General features: G+C 48.6%; 1 protein-coding gene across 10 annotated transcripts; it reads right to left on the bottom strand.

Annotated features, from left to right (window-relative positions):
- Positions 1–1306: 1306 nt before the first annotated feature.
- On the bottom strand, positions 1307–26695 carry EARS2 (glutamyl-tRNA synthetase 2, mitochondrial). Of its 10 annotated transcripts, XR_013961116.1 has the most exons (11): positions 26509–26693; positions 23973–24128; positions 20266–20455; positions 18037–18509; positions 17169–17277; positions 14683–14836; positions 14445–14575; positions 10178–10313; positions 9592–9714; positions 8217–8507; positions 1308–1994 (listed from the first exon to the last, which is right to left on the bottom strand). XR_013961116.1 is itself a non-coding variant. In XM_080678549.1 (10 exons), exons 1-9 carry the CDS (start codon positions 26645–26647, stop codon positions 9631–9633), a joined length of 1572 nt encoding a protein of 523 aa, XP_080534675.1. In that variant the 5' UTR covers positions 26648–26693; the 3' UTR covers positions 8007–8507; positions 9592–9630. The 10 variants fall into 10 exon arrangements, 6 of the variants coding, with proteins under 6 accessions (XP_080534676.1, XP_080534672.1, XP_080534674.1 ...); XR_013961115.1 differs by having other exon boundaries at positions 1307–1994; positions 8217–9714; positions 26509–26695; XM_080678549.1 differs by lacking the exon at positions 1308–1994 and having other exon boundaries at positions 8007–8507.
- Positions 26696–26793: the final 98 nt, after the last annotated feature.

The raw sequence follows: 26793 nt of genomic DNA on the forward strand, positions 1-26793 counted from the left end.
GGAGACAGCCAATCAATGATTCCCGTCATGGATGTTTCTATCTCTCTCTCCCTCTCCCTTCCTTTCTGAAATCAATAAAAATATATTTAAACAAAAAGAAATAATTGCAAAGTATGATAGAGGTGTTTGCGTGTCTGATCTGACTACCGAGTATGGCATGACAAAATCAATGATTAGCACAATTTCAAAACAAAAATAGGCCATCAAGAGGGCTGATGTTGCTCGGCCAGCACGGCTCAGTGGTTGAGCATCGACCTATAAACCAGGAGGTCACAGTTCCATTCCTGGTCAGGGCACATGCCCGGTTGCAGGCTCAGTCCCCAGAAGGGGGCGCGCAGAAGGCAGTCAATCCATGAGTCTCTCTCATCATTGATGTTTCTATCTCTTTCTTCCTCTCCCTTCCTCTCTGAAATCAATAAAAATATATTTAAAGGAAGAAGTGCTGATGTTGCTAAGGGTATGAAGTGCTCACAAAACAATGATCATAGGCAAATGAAGAGGTAAGAAAAATTGTTGATTTGGATAAACAAAAAGCAGTTAGCCAGTGATAGCATTTTGGGGGCAATGATAAGTGAAAAAGGGAACATGCTACTTACTGACCTCCTGAAAGACCCTGGCATGAGTGTGAAAGTGATTCATTCAAGCTGAGTAGGGGTGCTTCGATAAATGTAAAGGAAGTGGCCCTCATGGTGTAGGGAGCCATGGGGAGCTGCTAGTATTAGTGAAGTAGCTGTGATGATTTCCTGACCGAACGTCAAGAATACGTCGAGGCTGAGGGGTCTGTTCCTCAGTGTTCAGTTGTGATGAGACAGGCTGCTCCTGGGAGAAAATGCCCAAGAGGACTCCCCACCCAGGAGGGGAAGGCATTGCCGGGACACCAGGCAGGGAAGGACGGGCTGATGATGTTTGTGTGGAATGTGAGTGGAAACTTTAAATGGAAGCCTCTACTCTACCACTCTGAAAACCTGCGAGTTTTCAAGAAAATTAATGTCATGAAAAACAAGTTGAATGTGATGTAGAGGGCTAACAGAAAAGCTTGGGTAACCAGCAATTTTTAATTGAGTGGATTCATGAAGTGTTTGCCCCAAGTGTGAAGAAATACCTCCGGGAAACACAATTTCCACTCAGGGCACTTCATGTCCTGGGCAAGGCTCCTGCCGGCCCTCCAAGCTTGGAGCAGGGCTGGCGGAGGAGCAAGTCACTGCTAGGTCCTCGAGCCTAACAACTCCTCCCATCCTGTGAGGCCACTGCCAGCGTGGCCTGGGGAAAGGGCTGATGCACAAATTAATACACAAGACAAGAAATATAAATTTGGAAATTATGGGGGAAGCCAGTTGTGAGCTTGGTACAAGGGACCAAGTTCCACTGAGTCTTTGTTCCCATTTGCCTTTTATTTACTAGAATACACAATTGCCTTTTAGGAATGCAAACAGACATATCAATGGTAATTTTTGGCGAACAGTAAAGAGACCATCAGGTTTGGGCTATTGAGTCAGCAGCAGGTAATAATGCAGACATTCAGCCTTCTGACCAGACTTCACGCATTCTTGACTTCTGGCACCATCCAGCCAGGGGCCAGCAGGTCATTTCTAACTTTAAGGAGCTCTACGTAAAGGCCTTGTTTCAGAGGTGCTTTGAGGTGACCTCTGACACCGATTTAACCCTCAGGATTAAATATCCTCACAGGGTTTTAATATCCTCACTCGCTTGAGGCTCATAGACAGCATGGGGGAGTGTCTTCCAGGACTACGCAACCAGCCTGGGAGACACTGTGGCCCGAGTCTGTTGCTGATTGTGAGTCTGTGAGGGCTGTGAGGGTGAGCCTGTGTCTCTGGACAAGTCCATGGCTTGGAGGTGGATGGTGATGGGGAGGAATAGGTGAGGACACAGCACTGACCACCCAGGAGCTCCGGGACCTTCAGAGGAGCAGCTGTGGAGTCTCTTCAGAGGAGGAGGGAAGGGAGGATGTTCCTACTCCACTCATCAGGAAAATGCTGCGGGAGGGAGAGAAGTGCAGTTTTATCACCCTGACAAAGTAGCAACCTGGGTGATAGATACACTTGTTCAATGACAATGGAGTGTTTCACTTCAGGCAAGTATTAAAATGAACATCATTGGGTAGGTTTTTAGTGGGACAGAGGCTTTGCAAGTTCTCGAGGAGCAAAGAGAGCAAGAGGAGAAAGAACCCCAGGAAAACAGCTACCTGTTGTCTTCATGGAAGGAGACTGCCCTTCCAAACAATGACATCGCTCCTTTCTATAATGAGTCATCAACATTACAGGTAAGTTCTGTTGTGTAGGTAAAATTTCATTTTTTATGTACGTTTCATTTCCTTTTTGTTAAATATTAATTTATATTTCATGTCCTTTTTAAAGTATTTATAGATTAAACAGTAAATTAGACATGTACTGTATACAAAAAAGGTTAAAACAGGGATTTGGGGGCCTGGAATGGATTAATTCAATTTACATTCTTTCTAATGGAAAAAAAAGATTCGGTTTTTGAACAAATCACTTCTCGAACAGCATTCCGGAACAAAGTAAGTTCGAGAATCGAGGTTCCACTGTACTATCCTGGTCCCTGGGAAGGTAGGAATTTTATCATAGACAAAAATATTAACTATTGAATAGACTTTTAATTTTAGTTCCCACTAAACAGGCCTCTATATTGAACCATTCTGTTTCTCCCCATCCTTCACTTCAAAGTCGTGGCTTTAATGCATATGACAGGCAACGGACCAGACTGCTAACTACAATCGCAAACCTTGCAAAAGACACAAGATTTCCCAGTCAGTGAAAGACACTGGGAAGCTGCTGGAATCTGGCCGAGTTGGACCCCCTGCTGATGGCCACTTCTGAAGAAACTGATCTTTTCATCATGAGATCTTTTTTTTTTTTAATCTTCACCTGAGGATACGTATTTTTTATTGATTTTAGAGAGGAAGGGAGAAGGAGAGTTGCCTACAGAACCCGTGACCCTTTGGCGCATGGGACAATGCTCCAACCAACAGAGCCACACTGGCCAGGCTGTGATGAGATCTTTGACTCTGCTATGTGTGAAGGTCACTTGTTAGGTGCCAGGGTGCTAACCAAGTCTAGGAAAACTTTCCTGCCAGTCTTAACTTTATAGTCTTTAGAGTAAGATAGACAAGTGTACAAACACACTATCTAATTCCATATACTAGTAGTAATGAGTATCAGGAAGAACACAATAAAGTAGTAAAAGGCAATATGAGTGAGATTCCAAATTGGGATATAGAAAAGTGATCATTTTCTGGGAAGGGTACTTTCTGAAACAGAATACAATAAACCCTTGATTTTGTGGACCTTGATTTAACGTGTTTCGAATTTAGTGGACAAAAGTTCAGGTCCATATGCCATATGTGAAAATGAAAACCCTGTTAATTTAAAAATGCTTTTAGCCAAGATGTGCTTATAATTAAATTAACAGGTATTTTTTTGTTATTCAGTTTTTGGGGTTTTTTTGGTTAATCCTCACCCGAGGATTTTTTTTTTTTCCCATTGATTTTTAGAAAGTAGAAGGGAGAGGGAGAAAGAGAAATATCGATGTGGGAGAGACATGATTGATTGGTTGCCTCCCACATGCACAGATGGAGCCTGCAACTGAGGTATGTCCCCTTGAACGGAATCGAACCCAGGACCCTTCAGTCTGCGGGCTGACACTCTAACCACTGAGCAAACTGGCTAGGGCTCATTGTTACTTTTTTTGTTTTGTTTCCCCTTTGGGGCCCGCAGCACATGCCAACCATCACTGTTACTTGTAACAAATTTTAGCGAATAGGCCACATGTTGGAAAAAACACTATTGCAATTTCACTGACATAAATATTACATATCTACAAATATAGTCTACACTAGTGGCCTGGTGCACAAAATTCGTGTACAGGGGGTGTGGGGGGGTGTTCCTCAGCCCAGCCTGCACCCTCTCCAATCTGGGACCCCTCGAAGGATGTCCTACTGCCGGTTTACAGGGGTCGGGCCTAAACCGGCAGTCAGACATCCCTCTCACAATCCAGGACTGCTGGCTCCAGCTGCTCACCTGCCTGCCAGCCCCCAACTGCCCCTCGCCGCCGGCCTGCTCACCCCCAAATGCCCCCCCACCAGCCTGATCACCCCCAACTGCCCCTCATGCTGGCCTGCTTGCCCCCAACTGCCCCCCTGCTGGCCTGCTCGCTCCCACCTTCCCTCCCCACTGGCCTGCTCACCCCCAACTGCCCCCCCCTGCTGTCCTGATCACCTCCAACTGACCCCCACTGATGGCCTGCTCACCCCCAACTGGCCCCCCTGCTGGTTTGCTTACCTTCAATGGCCCCTGCTGTCCCATCCTGGCCTGATCGCCCCCCGGCGACCCAAGGTCCCAGCCCCTCCTTTTTTTTCTTTTTATTTTTTTTCAGCTCCTTCTTGAGTAGAGGCCAGGGCCAGCTGGAAGCAAGTATCTAGGATTTATTTATCTTCTATAATTGAAACTTTGTAGCCTTGAGTGGAGGCCAGGGCCGGCCAGGGCAGGTGGGAAGCTTGGCTTCCTCCATTGCTGGGGCAACCCAAGCCTCCTGCTTGCTCCAGCTCTGTGGCTGGCCGCCATCTTGGTTGGGTTAATTTGCATACTCGCTCTTGATTGGCTGGTGGGCATGGCTTGGCGTAGCGATGGTTAATTTACATGTTTCTTTTATTAGTGTAGATATATTTAAATCTAAGAGTCACCTCTTGTAGCTCTACCAGTTTGGCTCAGTGGATAGAGGGTCAGCCTGTGGACTGAAGGGTCCCAGGTTCGATTCCGGTCAAGGGCATGTACCTTGATTGCGCGCACATCCCCAGTGGGGAATGTGCAGGAGGCAGCTGGTTGATGTTTCTCTCTCATCGATGTTTCTAACTCTCTATCCCTCTCCCTTCCTATCTGTAAAAAATCAACAAAATATATTTAAAAAAAAAAAAAAAAAGGGTCACCTCTTGTAAACAATGTTCAGTGAATGATTAGCATGTGACCACATTGCATCACAAGTGGTAATTGGTTCTGTTGTCCCTTGGCATGACTTTCAGCAGCATTTTTAACACAAGCTGGCCCATGTTCCCACATGCAATGCGCATCTCTTTGTTTACTCATGGTGACTGGTGAAAATACACATTTAGACCTATTCAGAATAAATTTAAAATTACAGTAGTACATATAGCAAACTTTCTGTGGAATTAAACTTTTCGTACATACTTACACAAATGTGTCTACATAAATAAAAACAGGTAAACTATTTTTTGAATTTTTTAGCATACACATATGGAAAACCTACTTTATTATATAACGGCCTTTTGGCTTTAATGAACACCCACCCCCTCACCTGAATTAGTCCCTTATATTGAGGTTTTACTGTACTCTCAGGGGAATGAACCACTGTCCCACTCACTAGAGTAGGTCCCCACAGCCATGAACTTATTACATGCCTGTCCCACTGGCCAGGTGATTGGACCTGGAGTAGACAGCTGGCCCATGCTAGGCCAATCAGAGTCTCTCCCGGGAACTTGGAAATGGAATACTAGTTATGTAACTGGCAGTGTAGAAGAGAAATGATTCTGCTTTAGGGCTGGGGCAGTTGTTGGCCAAGTGCAGAGACAGACAGTCATAGAGAGAGAGACAGAAACAGAGAGAGAGAGAGAGAGAGAGAAAGGAAGAGAGAGAAAGAGACAGAGCTCACAGGATGAGGGGAGCAAACACAGAGATGTTAGAAAGCTGCAGGCTCAGAGGGACAAAAGTGAATGCCTTGGATACAGGTAGATTCCAGCCTCTTGTAAGGTGCAGCTAGAAGTCCTGCCTTTGGATCCAAGAGACTCCTAATTCTTCCAATGAATTATGTTTCTATGCCTTGCAACCAAGATTACCATTTCTAAGAATGAAAATACCAGTGATGACAATGACGGAAATAGGCAGTTGTTAAGTGCCAGGCACTGTTTTCAGAATTTTACATATGTCACATATCTCCATCCTTACAACTCTTTGAGACAGGTACCATTGTTATCCCCATTTTATAGGTGAGGAAACTGAGGTACAGAAGTCACAATAATAAATGGTAGGTCTGGGCTTTTTTTTTTTAAATCTTTTTTTAAAGGATTATTCATTTTTAGAGAGGAAGGGAAACATCAACATGAGAGTGAAACATAGATCAGCTGCCTCCTGCTTGCCCCCCTACAGGGGATCAAACCCCAACCCAGGCATGTCACCTGACTTGGAATCAAACCAGCAACCTTTTGGTGAACAGGATGACCCCGGCCTGGTTAGGACTTTGTCCAGGTGTTTGTCCAGGCAGTGGGCCTCCACTGTTTCACTATACTCTAAAAACACAGGGGTTGGGGTGGGGAGGGGCTTGAGGTTATTTTAAACATGTGACATCCCACTGGTCCTGAGCAAAACCCCTTGTCCAAAGGCATATGCTGCTTTTACACAACTCATGCCAACTGGGAAACTGGCAGCACTCTATCAGCTCAGCGTTTTCATCACTCCGCGTCACACACTCACATTCCAGGACCACGAGCCAGGGTGTGAGGAAGTCTCTCCTAATTGTCCTTCACGTCTGAGAAGCAGAGACGCTGACGACACCCAGTAGTTAAGAGCTGAGCTCAGCCCTGGCTGGTTTGGCTCAGTGGATGGAGCGTCGGCCTGGGGACTGAAGGGTCCCGGGTTCGATTCCGGTCAAGGGCATGTACCTTGGTTGCGGGCACATCCCCAGTAGGGGGCGTGCAGGAGGCAGCTGATCGATGCTTCTCTCTCATCGATGTTTCCATCTCTCTATCCCTCTCCCTTCCTCTCTGTAAAAAATCAATAAAATATATTAAAAAAAAAAAAAAAAAAAAGGAGCTGAGCTCAGACTCGGGGTTGTCGTAAGCTTGAGTTTAAATCCTCACTGTGCCTCAGATGTGAACTCAGAAGAGTTAATTACCTTTTCCTGACTCAGTTTCCCTATCTATTACAGAAATAATGCCTCTCTCATGGGATTGTGAAGACAGGATGAAATAATGGACTAAAACAGTGGTCGGCAAACTCATTAGTCAACAGAGCCAAATATCAACAGTACAATGATTGAAATTTCTTTTGAGAGCCAAATTTTTTAAACTTAAACTATATAGGTAGGTACATTATTAACTTAATTAGGGTACTCCTAAGCTGGCCTTTGCTAAAAACTCAAGGGGCCAAAGAGCCGCATGTGGCTCGCGAGCCGCAGTTTGCCGACCGCTGGACTAAAGCATTTCAGCAAATTCTGAAACCTGACACGGTTGCACCTCAGGCAAGTGCACAACAAATCACTAGTTTTGTTCCTGTGTCCACTTTTGGAAAAACACTTTTCCTTGGGAACAGCTTTTTCCACCCATTGCACAGCATCCCACAGGGACACCTCTCCTAGCTATGGAACAGCAACACTCTCCTCCTAGGATCCGAATCTTTCGCTGCATCACCCAAAACTGACGGGAAATGCAAACGGAAACAAATCACAAAGAACAGTTGCAGTCCCCGTGTCCCCACTGCAGCAAGCCTGGCGTGGCGCCTGCTCCTGCACAGACAGACTGGGTCTCTGGCTTTCCCATAGATACTGTCTCTCCCACAACTGAAATCCCATAAACGTAATCACCAATAAACCTCGTTAAGCAGAGTTGGTGTCCAGTGCTTGCATAGAATTTTGTGATCTACTTTTTAAGAAAAGACTAGGTCTGTGAAGCTCAACAAATTCGTTTTTTTAAAAACTATTTTTGTTGATTTCAGAGAGGGAGAGACAGAAACATCGATGAGAGAAGCATTGATTGGCTACCTCCTGCACGACCCCTACCAAGAATGGGGCTCGCAACCCAGGCATGTGCCCTGAACAGGAATGAACTGTGACCTCCTGGTTCTTAGGTCGATGCTTAGCCACTGAGCCACACCAGCCCAGCTCATCAAATTCTTTATCCCCTTTCCCTTCTCCTGTGGTCAAGGAGAGGGTAAGAGCTAACACTTGCTGGATAACAAATTATCCTTAAACCTAGTAGCTTTATTATTGACTTATTTCAGAGGGAGAGGGAGAGAAACATCAATGTGTTACTCCACCCATGCACCCACTGTTGCTTCCTGCATGTGTCCTGACCAGAGACTGCAACCTTGGTGCATCAGGATGGTGCTCTGATCAATTGAGCCACCCGGCAGGGCAAAACCTAGTGGCTGCAGACAATGAACGCTGATTACCTCATTTCTGTGTGTCTGACATTTGAGAGCAGCCTTGTTTCGTGGTTGCGGCCAAGGCTCTTTCGTGAAGGTGGCAGTCGAGACGTTGGCAGAATGTGGTCACCTGAAGGTGTGGCTGGGGCTGGAAGACCGACTTCTGAGATGGGCATGAACCTGGCTGCAGGCAAGGCCTCGGTTCTTGCCACATGAGCCTCTCCACAGGGCTGCTTGAGTCTTCCATGGAAGTGGTTTCCCGCAGAGTAAGGGATCCAAGAGAACAAGAAGGAAGCCATGATGCATCTCAACTCAGCCCTATTCGGGTGAACACCAAGAGGGAGCAATGACTGGGGCCTCTCAGAGGCTGGCTGCCGCCGGGACACCTAGAAGCCCTGTGGGTTTCTGTACCCAGCCACTGTCTTCCCTTTACTTTAGCTATTTCTCTTCACCCCAAGAACATCTCATTTCAGACAGGAATGGATATGAGGAGGAGGTAGATATGAATAAAAGATGCAGACTAGGCAGGGTGAAGGCCTGAGTTTAAGGACCAGGTCTGAAGAACTGGGGGAGTAGCAGACAGTCTTTAGGGAAGAGAGCAGGCTGCCCCAAGTCCAGGACAAAAAAAAAGTGTAAGACATAAGTGCTCCTCCCCAGCCCACCCTGACAGATGAGTCTTGTCCCCTGATGAGCCCCCGAGAAAGTGACTTTCAGCTCAGCTCTGCCACTCTGAGTCCAAGCTGGGTCGAGAACTGAGTCCAGGCTGCTGCCAAGCTGTCATGCACTGAACTGTGTCCCCTCAAAAGTCGTATCCTGAAGCCTTAACACCGAGACCTCAGAATTTAACTGTATGTGCAGCTGGGCCTTTACAGAAGTGATTAAGGTAAAACTGGGCCATTAGGGTGGGTGCTAATCTCATCTGCCTGGTGTCCTAAGAAGACGACATTTGGACACCCAGAGGCACCAAGGGCACCCTCAGGGCGATGACACTTACGGACAGCAGAAAGCAGCCATCAGCAAGCCAAAGAGAAAAGAAACCTGCCAATACCTTCCTTGTAGACTTCCAGCCTCCTGGACAGTGAGGAAATAATTTTCCGTTGCTTAAGCCCCAATTCTATGGCATTTGTTATGCAGCTCGGGTGGCCTAAACATGAGCCCTCTGGACTGTTCTAGGAACCATCTTGAAACCTTTGCCATGTAATGTGGTATCGGAATCAGACATGAGCCGTCCTCTGTAGACTCAGGGAGGTGAGAAGATGCTGGGCTTCCCAGCCAGCGGGCGAGGACGGGGCTGCGTGGAGCCATGTATACATTGTGTGCACCCAGACTCTGGTTCCTGCTACAAGTTCCTGATGGGTCCCAGGACCCACTCCTCCCCTCCGAAGGCAGTCTCCACACGCACAGGTTCCTAGGCCACCTCCGCTGCCTGGCACATCTCCTGTCAGCTGGAAAGCACCTTCTGTATTCGTTCCCGCACTTCTTTTGGTCCCAAGGACACCATCATCTCAGCTACAGGTGGTCCTTGCTAAGAACAAAGAGAAAATGTCACCTATGATCTTAAGCTGCCTAAGAGACTCATGCCCAGCCTTGGTCTGCAGAAGTCATACCCCAGCCAACCCCAACACTGCTGCCTGTACCCCCAGGGCAGAGATTGCACTGCACTGTCTTTAATTTCTGAGGCTGAGGCTGCATCCCCAGAGCCTCTTCTTTCTGTATTGACATGTCTGTTACCTCCAATCAACGGCCAGTCCATGAAGGATGACGGAAGGGAGCATGCGTGTTTGATTTACTACTGTATACTTTGTACCTAGCGTGGCACTTGCACAGTAGGCACTCAATAGGTGCTGTCTGTTGAGTGAGTGGGTGAGGGGAGTGCTCATGTTTTACTCATCGTTGTATGAAAGATGAGCTCAGTGCTGCTGGTGAATGTTAGCTGAATGGGTAAGTGAGGGCTCCCGGGAACAGTCCAGCCCATCTGCCCGCCTCACCGGCTGTCCACTGAGGGCCACTCGGAGGAGTTTCATCACGTTACTGTACTTGGTGCCGGGCAGACCTTCGGACAGCTTCTTCAGTTCTGCATTCAGCACGTCCTGAGTTAAGCTGGCGCCAGGTCCTTCTAAAAGCCTAGAAGTGGGCCAGTCTATGAGGGGCCCGCAGGGGCCAATGCAAGAGAGCGGGAGGAAGAACTTTGGAAGACTATCTATCAGTGACAATATAAAGGGCACCAGTCAATGTTCAGGCCAGCCTGGGGAGGGAGGGCGGGGAGGATCTACCACATCCGACCCACCCAAGCTGGGGAAGAGAAAACCACCAGGGTACCACATAGCAGAGAATCCCAGCATGGGGGCATAACATAGGGACACGAAGAGGGTACCAAAATCAGAGGATTTACTAACGGCTGCCTCTGTGCAGGTCTTCTCTATGCCCCGTTTTCTCACCTGAGGGTCTGCACCTCACAGAACTATGCTGTGCCTACATTAAAACAAGCAAAGCACTAAGTACATTGCTTGGGCAGACACTCAACACAGGAGCTTCCCCCAGCCCGCAGGCCCCAGGCCAGCCAAGGCGGGTGCCAGTGGGGGCTCCCCAATCACCCCACGATGGGGGACGGGGCTAGCGAGAGGGCGGCACCAGGCTGGCCAAGGTGGGTGCCATCGCTGCCTCCCTCCCCAAGATCGCCCCACCGGTCACCCCACAGATCGGCCCTGATCACTGGCCAGGCCTACGGACCCTACCTGTGCATGAATTTCGTGCATCAGGCCTCTAGTAATATATAAAAGCATAAGTGACTGTTTGACCAGTAGCTATGATGTGCACTGACCACCAGGGGGCAGACACTCAACGCACAGGCATGGAAACACGGAACAGTCTGATGAATCTCAGAGGGAAGGGGACAGGGGAGAGGGCGGGAAGAGATTAACCAAAGATCTTACATGCATACTAGAGGCCTGGTGCAGGGATTCATGAACTGGTGGGGTCCCTTGCCTGGCCTGCAGGGATTGGGCCGACATCCCCCAAGGGGTCCCAGATTGCGAGATTCTGGTGGTCAGTGCACATCATAGCTACTGGTTGAACTGTCACTTAGAGCAAGAGACCAATCCATGCACCAGGCCTCTAGTATTTCAATAAAAAGCTAGTTATTAGCCAATAATTATTACACCCAATAGCTCTGAGGCTTTGCAAAAGTATCTATAAAGAAACTCAGGACTGGGTTAGATGGAGGCTGGAAGTATGGAGCCTTCTAGGAAATTATCTGAAACAGTTTCAAGACTGGGGACAGGGAGACTGTTGGATGTAACATAGAAGAGCAGAAAGGAAGCAATCAGAAGATCGCAGCCCCAGAAAGGGCCCTGCCACAGACTTGCCACAACTATCCTCTGCCCACAGGTGGAAGCATGTAAAGACTTAAGCTCCAGGGGCCAGCAATCACTGCCCTTTCCTGGCAGTCCAGCTGAGATCTGCTCCTAGAAGCGTGTTTGAGTTCAAGAGGAATTCCCTATTGTTAGAGCTGGACTTGCAAAAACTTCACCCCAGCCCTGCTTTGAAGTTAGAGCAAGAGATGGAGGCAGGGTGGGGAGTCTGTCCCACACTGAACAGGGACTGAGGCAGATGGTCCACAATGCCCACTCCAACATCATCTGCTCACAACGGGGTCCGGACAGCTCTACCCCAGAGGCTGCTCAGCGTGCAGTGCTGCTGGCGCAGGGTACAGGTTCATAAGTGATCTGAATAGCCTTTCAGCACACAGACAAATCTCCTACTAACTCCAGAACTTGAGCAACTGAGTTCCAACTGGAGACAGAAGTAATCATTCTTATTGCATCATTAACTGGGTTACGTGATTACTGTTATTTACGAAATGGAGGAGACAAAATATTGAAAATATAAAATGTGGGGGAAAATAGACACTCTCCTCAATGTCACTGCAGGGAGCAACTTGCCAAGGAGCAGGTGAAAGGGACAGGTCCTGGGCAGCCCACAATGGCAGCTCAGGACACATGAGAGCTGGCTTGCAGCTTGGCGTGAGCACAGAAGGACTTTGAGAGATCTGGCAGCTTCTGATCATTTGTGTATCAGCTTTCCTGCCTCAAGTGGGAGCACCAGGGTGCCTCTAAAAACAATGCCTGTGGCAGGATGGGGAGTTATGACATTACTTCCAGTGAATTACAACAAATAGCCCCTAGAGTGGAATGCCCAAAATTAAGAAAGCATTATTACTAATAATAGCTCTTTTGGGAACTTATCTTGGCGCTATCCTTACAAACATGTTAATGGTGTCTAGGTAAGATTACTCATTGCGCATTGTTTTAACAGCAAAATCTGGAAGCAATCAAATGTCCATCGGCAGGAGGGAGTTAAATAAATCATGGCAAAGTGGTATAGGAATGGGGTAGGTGTAGCTGCAGAAGAATGAGGATGCTCTCCAAATACTGGGCAGATCAAAATATATATTAAAAGGAAAAAAAGGCACAGAACTGTGTTCTTGTATTGTACCTTTTGTGTAAAAAAAGGGGAAGATAAGAAGGATTTAGACATAATTAAGAGCAGTCATAACATACAGAGGGTTTTGGAACTGGGCTAATAGGGGGCAAGGATTAAAAACAGGACTCCCTAAATATATACCGTCTTATCATTTCTAGGTTTTAAATCCAGGCTTAAGAGGTTTGAATGTATTAATAACCAAAACATTAAATTTCAAAATTAAAAAGTTACAGGACTAGAGTTGTATATACATATCCTTAAATTTAGACACTTTTCAAAGGAAACTGCTAAGTGTGGCTGCCTTTCTGTCGGGGGCTGGAGCAGGGAGGGAAGACTTAGTTTCTGCTATAATCCCTCTTGTACCATTTGTATTTTTTTTTTAATTAAAAAAAATTTATTGATGTGAGAGAGATTGATTTAGTTGTTCCACTTATTTCTGCATTCATTGGTTGATTTCTATATGTGCACTGACCAGGGATGGAATCCTCAACCTTGGGGCACTGGGACAATGATCAAACCAACTGAGCTTCCTGGCCAGGGATATACCATTTGTATTTCTTGTCACATGCTTGTATTCTTTTTTGTTGTTGTTAATACTCACCTGAGGATATTTTTCCATTGATTTTTTTCAGAGAGAGTGGGAGGGGGAAGAGAAAGAGAGACACAGAGAGAGAAACATCGATGTGAGAGAGACTCATTGATTAGCTGTTTCCTGAACACAAACAATCAGGGCTGGAGAACCTGCAATCCAGGTACGTGCCCCTCACTGGGAATCGAGCCCATGGCCCTTGGTGTGCATGCCGACACTCTAACCACTGAGTACACCGGCTGGGCTAGCTGTATCATTTTAGACAAGTTACTTTTTTCACTTTTGTATGTAGTAACAAAATTTTTAGCTGGGCACATGGCTGCCAAGTAAAAAAAATACATTTTCCAGGCTTCCTTAGGCCTGGCGTGGCCCTAAGACAGAGTTCCAACTAGCAGGATAGCTTTTAAGTCAAGTCCTTAAGGGGGAGAAATGCCCTGTCTGCCTCCTCTTTTCCTTCTTTCTCCTCTGGCTGAATTCTGGATGGTCTGTGAGCCACCATGGACCACAGGGACAAGAACAAAATCTAGGGATGGCAGGACACTGGAGACAAGGAGGAAAGCTGTTCGCCCCTGGACTGTTAGGTAAAGAGAAGTACACTCGGTAGCGGGAGAGAAACCTGTTCTCCCTCTATCAGAGCAGCCAGCATGGAGGAGTGTGGGCAGAATAAAAAGGACAGACAGAGAAACTGGGCCTTGGTTATGTATTTTTGGGCCATGCATTAGCCTCAAGTCAGCCCTTGTTCTGACCACACAATTACATAGACCAGTCCTTCTTCTCCATGGCTGTTTTCCGCTCTCGTCATCGGAAGTGTTCTGGTACTGTTACAGTAAGCAGTAGTTTCACCTGCACCTTTCAGATGAGGAAACGATGCTCAAACAGGTGCAGTAACTTGGCCAAAGTGAAGCCATCTGGGCAGGTGAACTAACTGGGTAACAGGTGGAGCCAGAATGGAACCCAGGTGGGTCCAACCCGGAACCTGAATGCATCATCTCTTTCAGGAGAGCCTGGGCTCCTCTGGGCTCCCCTCCTACCAAGAGCGTTGGTGAGTGATTAGCTCCCCCAAACCTCTCACTGGCCACAGGTTGTGCTGCGAGCCCAAATGCCCAGCCCTGGGGTAAAGGGGACCCAAGGAGGGGAGGGGGAAAGAGGGTACAGAACCTTGAGCTTGGCCTTCGGGAACTCACCTCAGCACGCGCTTGGCAATCACATCCACCTGCTCTGAGATGGCATCCAGCTGCGTTCGACCCACAGCAGGGCGAGTCCACAGGAAGGAGTGTGCTGGGGAGACCAAATCCTGCAAGCGGCAAATGTGACCCTGGAGAAAGAGGCAGTCATTCAATGCACTGGGGACAGGGCTGACACGTTGGAAGGAGAGAAATGGGGGGCTCCACTCCCTTGGTCTCCCGGAGCTCCCAGTCCCACCTGTCTCAGCAGGATGATCCTCTCCACATAGGCTGGGTCCAGGACAGCCCTGTCTGGCAGCTGGCTCCCAAATGCCTCCTCCACAAGCAGCTGCAGCTTCCCCACCAGCTGGCGCCTCTGGGTCTCATTGCTCACCAGCCGACGAAGGTGCAGCCTGGAGGAAAAGCCAAAGGAGTTCTCTATACTTACAGAAGGAAAGGGACCTGGCCAAGGTGTGATACAGGTAGCTTGAGGGCCCCAAACAACCCAGAGACATGCTGCTTCTAAAATAATAGCTAACATGCCCTAGCCAGTTTGGCCTGCGGACTGAAGGGTCCTGGGTTTGATTCTGGCCAAGGGCACATACCTTGGTTGCAGGCATGATCCCCAGCCCTGGTCTCTCTCTCTCTCTCTCCCTCCCTCCCTCCCACTCTCCACTCTAAAAACAACAACAAAAAAAAAAACCCCTCCAAAAAACAAAGGAAAAATATCCTCAGGTGAGGATTAACAACAATCTAAGCTACCGAAGGACCAGTAGCTCACTGACGACCAGGTGGCAGATGCTCAGTGCTGGAGCTGCCCCCTGGTGGTAGTGCGCTCCCATAGCCAATTTCCTGCATACCCTACCTCTGGCTGGCTGGCTGGATCAGCTTGATTGGGACTGGGTGAGATGGGCCCTGATTGGCCCTGATTGCCAGCCAGGCCAAGATACCTCACCCGTGCACAAATTCGTGCACCGGACCTCTAGTAAAAAAATAATAGCTAACATTTTTAAACTAGAAAGAGATCACACAAAAAAGATATTTCTGGCCTTGGCTGGGTAGTTCAGTTGGTTATAGCTTCATCCCAATACGCCAGCCAATGTTTCAGGTTCAATCTCTGGTCAGGGCACATAAAAGAATCAACAAATAAATGCATAAATAAGTGGAAAAACAAGTTTCTCTCTCTCCCCCTCTAAAAAAAAAATCATTCAATAGAAGAAAAGATTTCTGACTTCTCTTGGCTGCAAAGGGCCCTTGTTCCACATGCTTCAGTTGGCTTGAGCAGAGTAGAGGTTGCCCAGTTAACAGAGATTTCGTTTGCAGTCCTGGGCACTCACGCAAGGAGGGCCCAAGGAGAGCCGGTCCCTCAGTGCTCCAGGGAAGGCGGCAAGGAGTCGCTGCAACCTTCCTGCTGTGTGCCACACAGGCCCTTAGACTGGGACATGTCAGCAGTTATGGGAAGGGTAACTGTATCTGAAGGTTTCTGAGTGAAGGACCCTTGACACATGGAGGTGACAGAAGACAGTGCTCCTCAGTGTTGGTGGGTGACATGAGACAGTGCTCCTCAGTGTTGGCGGGTGACATGAGAGAAGTGCTCCTCAGTGTTGGTGGGTGACATGAGAGAAGTGCTCCTCATTGTTGGTGGGTGACATGAGACAGTGCTCCTCAGTGTTGGCGGGTGACATGAGAGAAGTGCTCCTCATTGTTGGTGGGTGACGTGAGACAGTGCTCCTCAGTGTTGGCGGGTGACATGAGAGAAGTGCTCCTCAGTGTTGGTGGGTGACATGAGACAGTGCTCCTCAGTGTTGGTGGGTGACATGAGACAGTGCTCCTCAGTGTTGGCGGGTGACGTGAGACAGTGCTCCTCAGTGTTGGTGGGTGACATGAGAGACAGTGCTCCTCAGTGTTGGTGGGTGACATGACAGACAGTGCTCCTCAGTGTTGGTGGGTGACATGAGAGAAGTGCTCCTCATTGTTGGTGGGTGACGTGAGACAGTGCTCCTCAGTGTTGGCGGGTGACATGAGAGAAGTGCTCCTCAGTGTTGGGGGGTGACATGAGAGAAGTGCTCCTCAGTGTTGGTGGGTGACATGATAGACAGTGCTCCTCAGTGTTGGTGGGTGACATGAGAGAAGTGCTCCTCATTGTTGGCGGGTGACATGAGGAACAGTGCTCCTCAGTATTGGCGGGTGACATGAGAGACAGTGCTCCTCAGTGATGGTGGGTGACATGATAGACAGTGCTCCTCAGTGTTGGCCGGAGGATCGGGGGTTAGGGGAGGGGAGATGTTCTAAAATGAAGGCTTTGGTAATCAACAAAACCCATACGAGGGGTACGCAGGAATAATGGTAACGATAAAAGGATACCTACCATTGGTCAAGCACTTTCTATGTGCTGGGGGCTGCGCAGATACTTTGATGCAATGTTGAATTTAACTCAACTTTTTTTTTTCTTCCTTTTTCCCCTCCCTTTATTGATTAAGGTATTACAGATGTGTCCCCATCCCCCCATAACTCAACTCTTAGAACAACTGCACAAGGTGGGAACTCTTAATAGCTCCGTTACAGAGAAGAGGAAAAAGAGGCCTGAAGAGATGAGGTGACTGCCTATGGTCACACAGCACTAAACACGTGAGCTCATAGTCAAAATCAGGTGTATGCAACTCTGGAGCCCACAGGACTCTCTGTGGGGACCCATCATCAGCAAGGAAGCCCTTTTCCACCAGGGCTCTCTAGTTCCCCACTCACCTGTTGAATTCTGGGAGCTTCTCCAGGTCTAGCAGGGCTGAGTGGCAGGTGATCCGGGTCAGGTCAAACTGTGCTACCAGCTCTGGCAAGGTCCTGCCCATCTGGTTCTCTACAAGTGAGGGAAGCCCAGCGCTCAACTCCCTCCTCAACATTCAACTCCAAGGGAGGCTGAGTGAGCACCGGGCTCCCCATCCCATTTTCACCAAAGGGATTCAATCTCTAGCTATTTTTATATCAAAGGCCCAAATGAGCTTTCACTTGCAGAAAGGCTTGTCATTAAGGAAAAAAAATGGTTTGAAAAAATGGTTTAACCACACTCACTGCCCTCAGAGACATGAGCTGCAGGGATGGCACCCACTGTCTGGCCATCCTGAGACCCTGACCCCACTGGTCCAGGTGGGGTCCAGCACCAGAGCTCTATGGGCTTCCCGGTGAGTCCAAGTGCAGCCAGAGTTGAGAGCAGCTGTGCAGGGCTGCTTCTCCGGAGCAGCAGCTGTCCCACTGGGCATTGTGGGGACTTCAGCCGACAATAACCTCTGTCACGTCCCCTACTAGCTGGGACACTGGCAAATTCCCTGACCTCTCTGAGACTCCCAATCCTCTTACAAACAGTGGAGATCATACCTCCCAAGGATATTTTAAGGATTAAATAAGAGCAAAATAAACAATAAGCAGACTATTATCGCCTCATTTTCAAAAATCTCCCCCACAAAGAAGTCATCCTATCCTATTTGGTGCTTCTTTAAGATTTGGGCTCTAAGTCTTGGGCAAGGATAAAGGCTTAGCTTTGAAAAAACTATGGTCCTGCACCCAAGCCCTGGTGCCTCACTGCTGTGGTCCCACCGGGAACTCTCAGGTGAGTGGATACCTGCAAACCCTGAGCCACAGTTAGTGATGATGTCGAGCAAGGCATCTGGTAGGAAGCCGGCAGCAGCAAAACTCGCCAGGAAAATGTCCCCTTGCCTCTTGGACAGCTTACTGCCGTCCCTGTTAAGGAGCAGGGGCAGGTGGGCAAAGCGAGGTGGAGGCCAGCCCAGGGCCTGGTAGAGCAGCAGGTGCTTGGAAGTGGAGACCAGCCACTCCGAGCCACGCAGCACATGGCTGATGCCCATGTGGTGGTCATCTACCACGCAGGCCAGGTGGTATGTGGGGAAGCCATCGCTCTTCAGGATGACCGGGTCCCCCTCCACACTGGCTACTTCATGCCGATTCCAGCCGTATACCAAGTCCTGGAAGGCTGGTGCCTCCTCCTCCAGGCGAAAGCGGATAGCAGGCCTAGGATCCTTGGCCAACTTCTCAGCTACCTGCTTCTGGCTCAGGTTCCGGCACCGATTGTCATACCTGTTGGGAAGTAGAGCAGCATAGTTGCTAACAACACTGATGATGGGCATGAGCCCTATCTATGTCTCTGAAGACCATATGGATCTTGGGCAAAGAAAAAGCCATCTTCTGTCGGTGGGTAAGTCCAGTGTTTATAATGAAGAAGCAGTGCTGCAGGGGATGTCGTGAACTTATCCAAACATCCGAGCCCTTGTGCAAACGGTTCACTGAAAGTGAAACTTAAGTCATGAGGCCACCGCTGATGGGAGTGCAGCTTGTGCAGGGCCACCAGGCAGCACGTCTTGGAAGGTCTCTAACAACACACTGCATGTGTGCAAAATGATGCCTGTCACATTATTTGTCACAGCTCTCTTTTAAAAACACACACACATATTTTTATTGATTTGAGAGAGGAAGGGAGAGACAGAAAGAGAAACATCAATGATGAGAGAGAATCACTGATCAGCTGCCTCCTGCATGCCCCACACTGGGGATTGAGCCCACAACCCAGGCATGTGCCCTGATTGGGAATCTTGCCGTGACCTCCTGGTTCATAGGTCGATGATCAACCACTGAGCAACACTGGCCAGGCCCAGCTCTCTTTTTTTTAATCCTTACCCAAGGATATGTTCTTATTGATTTTCAGAGAGAGAGAGAGAGAGAGAGAGGGAAAGAGAGGAAGAGAGAGAAAAACATCAATGTAAGAGAGAAACATCGATTGATTGATTGCCTCCCACATGTGTCCAGACTGGGATTGAACCCACAACCTAGGTATGTGCCCTGACCAGGAATTGAACGCACAACCTTTTGGTGTATGCAACTAACTTGGCTAGGGCACAGCTCTTTTTTTTAATAACAAATACTAGAAATGACATAAAGGTTCATTATTAAGGAACTGATTAAGTAAATGATGGTATATCCATACAATGAAATATCATTTAAGCATAAAAAAAACTGTGGACTAAAAAAACAAAACAATAAAAACTGTGGACTGATACAGACTGACCCTTGAGACAAGAAGTTGCACAATCCTCATTGTGTGCTACCATTTGAAGGGGGAAAGAGAAATAAAAGGCATATGTCAGTGTATGTACTGAATGTCTCTGCAGGAGACACCAGCAAATTCTACCACCAGCTGTCTCTAGAGAGGACCTGAGTAGGTAGAGTCAGCGTTGGGAGAGAGCTTTGGGTGTATATTTTCCTGAACATGAGAAAATCCTACTTAGTCAAAATAACAAATAACTAAAACTTCTTGATGTGTTACTCCCTAGGACCGAAGGCGGTTGGCAGCTCAGACCTGGCCCCCGTGATCCCTACCTGCTGGTTTCTGTCCTTGTGCCATCCCCTTCCTATGAGTATAGGCTGGACCTGGTGACTTCCGCCTAATGAACAGTGTACAACCAAAGTGATGAGCTGTCACTTCCTCGAAAGACTCTGGCTTCTGTCTCGCTCTCTTGCTTTCTCCCTGGTCTCTCTGAGGAAAGCCCGCTGCTATGCTGTGAGCTGCCCTATGGAGAGGCCCACGTGGCAAAGAGCAGATGTGTCCAGGCAACAGCCAGGACGCCCTGAGGTCTGCCGACAGTCTCGAAGGAAATGGAAGCAGATCCTCTGCGAGCTGAGCCTTGGGAGCAACCCTGAGCTAAAGGTCCACGTGAGCAGTGCCCAGTCCTGACCCATAGAAGCTGTGAGACTGTAAGTTTGGGTAACTTGTTCTGCAGCAACAGCTAACAAACACATCCAACTTTGGGGAGGCAGCACGACAGGTTGGGGCTCTCACCGGGGTGTCTGGTGGCTCCTCAGGGCCTCCTTCTTCAGCAGCTCCAGCCTCTGTGAAGAGCAGAAGCAGGGGTAAGCAGCCCCGGTTTTCAGCAGAGCTTCCGTGGCCTGGGCGTACAGCTCGAGCCGCTGGGACTGCAGGTAGGGCCCCCTGGGGCCTCCCTGATGTGGGCTCTCATCAGGGGGGATGCCTGGAGCATGGAAAGAGAGTAATCACCAATTAATAAGATGCAAGCGACACTGGCTCTCAAACACTGCTCCAAGGGCTTGGCAAACAGAGTAGAACTTTTAGTCCTCCCAACAACGTGTGAGTTCAGTACTACCACGATTTCCCTTTCGCAGGTGAAAATTCAAGCACAGAGGTTCCATGCTCCAGGCCACACAGCCTGGTGGATGAGGAGTCAGGTGGAGGCATGCTGGCTTCACGTCCACACTCCCAACTGCACTTCCTCTCCATCCCCCTTTTCCCTGGGGAGGGGAAACCCGCCCAGGCCTGGACCAGCCCACTCAGGAAGAAGAGTGTGGTTCAGGGCACAGCCATCAGGCCTGGCTGGACTCCAGGCTTTGTCTGTGACAAGGGATCCAGATGCGGGAGCACCAGAGTGCTAAGCACCTGCCAGCTGCCTTTCTATTCTGTGATCTTCACTAAGTCTCAGAACCACCATACCAGGCAGATGTCATTATTATCCCCATTCATTAACAAGGACACTGAGGCACAGAGGGACTTTGTTAGATAACTTGGCCAAGGATAAGGGGCACAACTGGATTCAAACTCAGGTGAGCTGGCCCAGAATCCATGCTCTTAACACTCCCTGCACTGACTCTTTGCATTCCCTTTTCTGAAAAGTGCAGCTGACAGCTTACTGTGCAGTGACTGAGAACTAGGCCCTGGGCAGTATGGCTGATGGCTGGGCATTCCATGCACTGAAAGGTTGCTGTTTCGATTCCCAGTCAGGGCACTTGGGCTGTGGGCTTGATGCCTGGTGGTGTGTGCAGGAGGCAGCAACGTCAATGTTTCTCTCTTTCCCTCCCTCTAAAAATCAATAAAAATATTTTTAAAAAAGCATCAGTGCTCACAAAGCACATAGCCCTCTAGCAGATGCACTATAAGTCCTCGGAGGAAATGTGATCAATTATCAGCCAAACCCTAGCCCAAGGTCAGGTTCCAGGTCACAGACGACGTGCTGAACTGTGAACGCTTCCAGGAGAGGGCAGAGGGGACACAGAAGAGTTGAATGATAGCCATTCTGCCCTCAAAAAGCTTTCAAATGAATTAGGGGTAATCCTGCACACCCAGCGTTCTCACAAATTCGGGAGGAGACGGCCCGGGTTCAGACGCACTGGCCAGCACTGAGACCTTGGGCGAGTCGCCTTTCAGAGCCTCCATGTTGTTTGTAAAAGCACACAAATGGTGCCTCCTTCTGAGGGTGGTCACGCGGCTTAGTGTGCTGCCTGGTATGTGCACGGCACTCAGTCAGCTTTGGTGGTATTGTTAGTATTACTCAGCCCTCTCTCCCACTGGGCCTCCGTTTCTTCATCTGTCAGAAGAGAAGGTTGGGTTAGGTGCACTGGGGTCCCTTCTTGATCTACCTGAATGTGATCAGCATGTGGAACGCCCAGGGCTTTAGAGTACTCCACTAGAGGACTTGAAAACATATGTTCACATAAAGACTAGGACATAAATGCTCACAGCAGTGACTCATAATAGCCAAAGGGTGGAAAAAAGCCAAATGCCCACCCTCAGGTGAATGGATAAGCAAAATGTGGTATTTCTACACAATGACTATCCTAAAGGGGAATATGAAGTGCTGACATATGCTACCACACAGATGAACTTACACTAAGTAAAAGCCAGTCATCAAAGCCACATACTGTGTAATTCCTCTCGTATGAAATGTCCCGAATTGGCAAACCACAGGGACAGGAGCAGATGAGTGGTGCCAGGGGCTGTGGGGGAGGAACAGGTCCTGGGTTTCGTGTTAGAGCAGGGGTGGGCAAACTTTTTGACTCAAGGGCCACAATGGGTTCTTAAACTGGACCAAAGGGCCGGAACAAAAGCATGGATGGAGTGTTTGTGTGAACTAATATAAATTCAAAGTAAAGGAGCGGAGGGGAGAGCAAGAGAACCGGATAGAACAGCCGGATCCGGCCCGCGGGCCATAGTTTGCCCAAGGCTGTGTTAGAGTGATGGAAATGTTCTGGAATTAGAGAGTGGCGATGGCTGCACGACATGGTGACTACACTAAATCACTGAATTGTACATTTTGAAATGGTGAATTTCGTAGTATGTGAATTACATGTCAAAACCTTCCCCCTCCACCCCCCCAAAAAACACACAACCTGAAAGAGTGACTTCCTGATGCAAGCAGTTCCAGGTCAGCCCCCTGGGGTGCCTGGGCAGCTGCCCTCTGCCTCACTGAAACGCTAGGGTGGGCGTCATTCACACATGCGTGCTGCACCAGGGGCTCCACGAGAGTGGGACCTGTTCGTCAGCACCCCTTGTGCCAGTGCAGAGCCCACATGCGGTCAGCGTTCTCTCCATGGCCCACGTGGCATTCCATCCCCTGCACACCCCATTACTCTGCCTGCTCACTGTGCTTGCGCCACTGTGGCCTTCGGCTGCTCCTCTAATTCACCGGGCACTTAGCTTCTGTGGGGCCTTCACATCTGCTATTTGCTCTACTTTGAACACTCTTCCCTTAGGTAACCTCAGGGCTGGCCCTCACTCTGTGCAAGTCTCTGCTCTAGTGTTACCTCCACAGCGAAGACCACCATGTCTAAACGAGCACCCCTCCCTACGGGTTCCCTAACCTGCTACCCTTTCTCCATAGCACTCATCACCACTTAATATCACAGGAATGAATTAATCTGTTTGCCTGTCTCCCCTACTTACTGAGCACAGGGTCTCTGCTCACTGCTGGAACACTTCCTGGGTCACAGTAAGTGATCTTGTTGAATGAATGCCCTTTTATTCAGCTAATCTCTATCTAGTATCTGCTATAGCCCTCTACGACAAAAGACAGAAAAGAAATTGGCTTCTGCCCTTTAGGAACCCAGAGTCCAGTTAATTTACCTGATATTAAAATACACATCTCAAAACAGTCTTGGTATTTTCGGTATTTTTTCTTGGGGAGCTTAACTAGTCATACCTGTTCCAGCAGGTAGGCAACTGTTGACCCAGGAAACACCAACACATGCCTCCTTGTCCTCCCTGAGCTTGGCTGTGCTCAGGATTAAACTTCCCACAAGAAAATTGACTTCAGAGGCTGGTAACATTTTCTTTCACTCATACTATGTGGTTAAAAAGCCCTCAAAAACCTGAGCTCAAATTTAACAGTGGGAAATATTCACTGAAAAACAACAAAACCCTGGGGTTGTGGCTCCTCTTGGAAGGCAGATTTGACAAGCTGGGCTGGCATCCCCACTGGGGAGCGCAGGACTGGAACTTTCTCCCGCTTACCACAGGTCCAGCTCCCCAGGCCCACCCTACACTCAGCCTATTCCTGCCTGCTCCTAGGAGGACTTGAGATTCCGGGATAAGAACAGGAATCTCAAAACAGCCTGGAGCTTTTCTTCAGGGAGCTTAAGTCTTTTCAGCTGGCACTTGCCACCCCAGGCATCACAAACGCCCCCATCTCTCCAGGAATCCCTTGTTCTCCCTCCTGGGTGCTATGGGAAGGCTGCAGGTCCTTTCCCAGCCAGCCTCACCTGCCCACTCCAGCATGTCCTCAATATTGTCCGCTGCCCCGGGCACCAGGCGGGTCTGGTCCGTGTCCTCCAGCCGCAGAATGAAGCTCCCTCCGTGCTTCTTGGCAAAGAGGTAGTTGTACAAGGCAGTGCGGAGGCCACCCAGGTGCAAGAAGCCTGGCAGAAAAGAACAGCTCAGACAAGACAGGGAATGTGAGCTGGCAAGCCTCAGTCAAGGGGCAAGCAAGCTGTATGTAACAGAATGTCTCAAAGAACATCAAAGCCCAAGAAACCGCTACCTCCGTCCCATCTCTCCAGCTAGCAGTCAGACTGCACAGAGGACGGGGTGATGACTCATTTAGCCCCTCTTTCTGGAACAGGCAGACCACCCAAGTTTAGTATATCTGTCCCAGCAGGTAGGCAGCTGTTGACCCAGGGAACATTTTGTAAAAAGGCTCCAACTCCCTCCAAATATCCATCACTCTACTGTGAGATTTGCCTCAAGGCCAAGTTTCACCCAAAGGAGGAGAGGCAGAGGCTGAGTCACTGAAGCCATTGTCACATGTGTGTTTAATTTATGCCAATTCAATGATGTGCTTGGGGAAAAATTAACTACAAATTTAAAATACCATAAAATGATATTTTACATACACCCTCTACGCACTGTCATGACTATCCTCATTATACATTTTGAATTTTGTCTACTTGAGATTTTTACATTAAGTGCTGGCTTTACACTCGAACCAAAATTAACCTTTGAGTCCATATTTCTCTTTACCTGAATTTAAACTCTTAAGATTTTGCTTTTCCATCATTCTTGACTGAAAACTTAAAATGAACAATTTTCCCAGGGTTGTTATTTCCCCTTATCCTGCCTGCTTAGGTTTAGCCCACGGCCCTGTCTGCACAATGAGCTCACCTGCACCTCCAAGCACAGGACAGCACAGCTCCCTTAGGGTCAGGCAGACATATTTCAACGGATTATGTGTGTGACCTCCAGCTAATTACTGCAAGGCCACCACAAAACCAGTGGTCCCCAAGATAGAAGACAGGGGTCTAGCAGTTAAAAGCGAGACCTCTTATAGGTACACAGACCTGGATTCAAATTCTGCATTCACCATTTATTAGCTGGCACCCCTTGGGCACTCGACTTAATTTGTATGAGCTCCATTTCCTCATTTATGAGAGGGATTAAAAACACAAAATAGAAACCTTCCTTATAATGTTGCTGTGAGGCCTAAATGCTGACCAAAGAACACCCTTCAGTTAATTTTAGCTATTGTAATGATCTATGTTGCTTGATAATCCTTATCTGCCTGTAGTCATATGGGCTTCTCCTGCAAATCAGCAAGAAAACACTAATAACAACAAATCAAAATAGAGGCTGTTTATTAAGTGCTTTCTATAAGTACCAGACCTTGTTAAGTGCCTCAGCTACATTATTTCAAACCCATGAGCAGGGTACTACTACTAGGCCTGTTTGACAGATAAAACTCAGAACCTCTGAGTAATTTCTCCAAGTCACACAGCTAGGAAGAAGTGGCAAAGCCAAAAATTTATACCCAATCTCAGGCTTTGGCACCCAAACCAATGCTGGTCTGCAAACTGTTGCAAGGAAGCACAGATATTGAGAGCAAAATGTTGAGAGCAGCAGTTTGACAGAACAATTTTGTTTAAACATAAAGTAGGCTCATATTTTGTATGCTTTTTAGGTTTTCATTTTTCTAGTAATCCACTTATATTGATTTTATAAAAGTATCGATCCATAATCCCGTCGCTCTGTGCAGTTGGGATCTTGCCACAAAGGTAGCCTTATATACTGACCCTGTGTTTCAGGAGAGGCACGTTCATTGTGGAGAAGGCAGAGGCAGCCTCGTGAGAAAAGAATTTTGGGAACTGGTGGGTTAATCAAGAAACAGGGCTCTAACTCAGCAAGGGCTAACAAAAGCAAGCTCAGTTCTGGGAACTGGTGGGGAGGCCCTGACAAGATCTCCACTAGGGTGTACAATGGGGCCCCTAACTCCCTTTGGCTTGCTTAGCTCCAACACTAACCACAGGGCCTGCGTACCTGTAATTTCCTCTGCTCAGAAGGTTCCTCCTATATGCTATATTCTTGTCATTTGGTTCTCAGCTCAAATGTCACCTCCTCAACAAAATGTTCTTGAGCCTCCTACCTAAACGAACCCGTCACCTCTCCTGCTTCATTTCCCATATGGCACACGAGACTGCCTAAAATTACAGTATTTCTGTACACGTTTGACGCGGCCACCAGAGTAGGGGCCCGATGGTCATTGTATCGCAGCGGAACAGAACCTCGCAGTTTGTACTTGGTACACATTTACTGAAAGAGACCGAAAGAGATGGTGCAATCTAATAAACACAACGAAATCCTGGCAACGCGAACAATTCCCGCTCCTGGATCTGTTTCTGCCCCTGCAAAATGGGGTCGCGCTGCCCTCCCAGTCTAACTCCACCGGAAGGGGTTCGTTGGATACATTCTGGGGGCGGGCACCGGACGATGGGCTTCGGCCTGCAGCGTCACATCCCCTAAGATTACCTGTGGGACTGGGGGCGAACCGCACTCGCACCGCAGCCCCAGAACCAGTGCTCAGGCTGGCCTCACGCCGTCCCAGGGAGCGCCCCAAGACTCCCGGGGGCCTCCCTGGCTGCACCAGCGTCCTCAAGAGCACCGCCATACGAGTTCGACTCGTCCACCTGGGCTTCTCCGAGAACCACTTCCGGGACTCCTCCCCGCCAATCCGCTTCCGCCACACTGGGCCCAAACCCGCCCCTTAAAGGCGCAGGCCACTTAGCCTGCGAGCCCACGCCCCCTGCACGGCTG

The sequence above is a fragment of the Plecotus auritus genome (genome assembly GCF_963455305.1).
Source record: "Plecotus auritus genome assembly, chromosome: 7".
Classification (NCBI taxonomy): Eukaryota; Metazoa; Chordata; class Mammalia; order Chiroptera; family Vespertilionidae; genus Plecotus; species Plecotus auritus.

Excerpts from the sequence above, each read along its gene's own strand:
- EARS2 (XM_080678546.1), bottom strand. The coding sequence starts at position 26,647 with ATGGCGGTGCTCTTGAGGACGCTGGTGCAGCCAGGGAGGCCCCCGGGA. Across the intron at positions 24,129-26,508 it reads GTTCGCCCCCAGTCCCACAG|GCTTCTTGCACCTGGGTGGC; the intron begins GTAATCTTAGGG and ends CTTTTCTGCCAG. Across the intron at positions 14,576-14,682 it reads GGATCATCCTGCTGAGACAG|GGTCACATTTGCCGCTTGCA; the intron begins GTGGGACTGGGA and ends CTCTTTCTCCAG.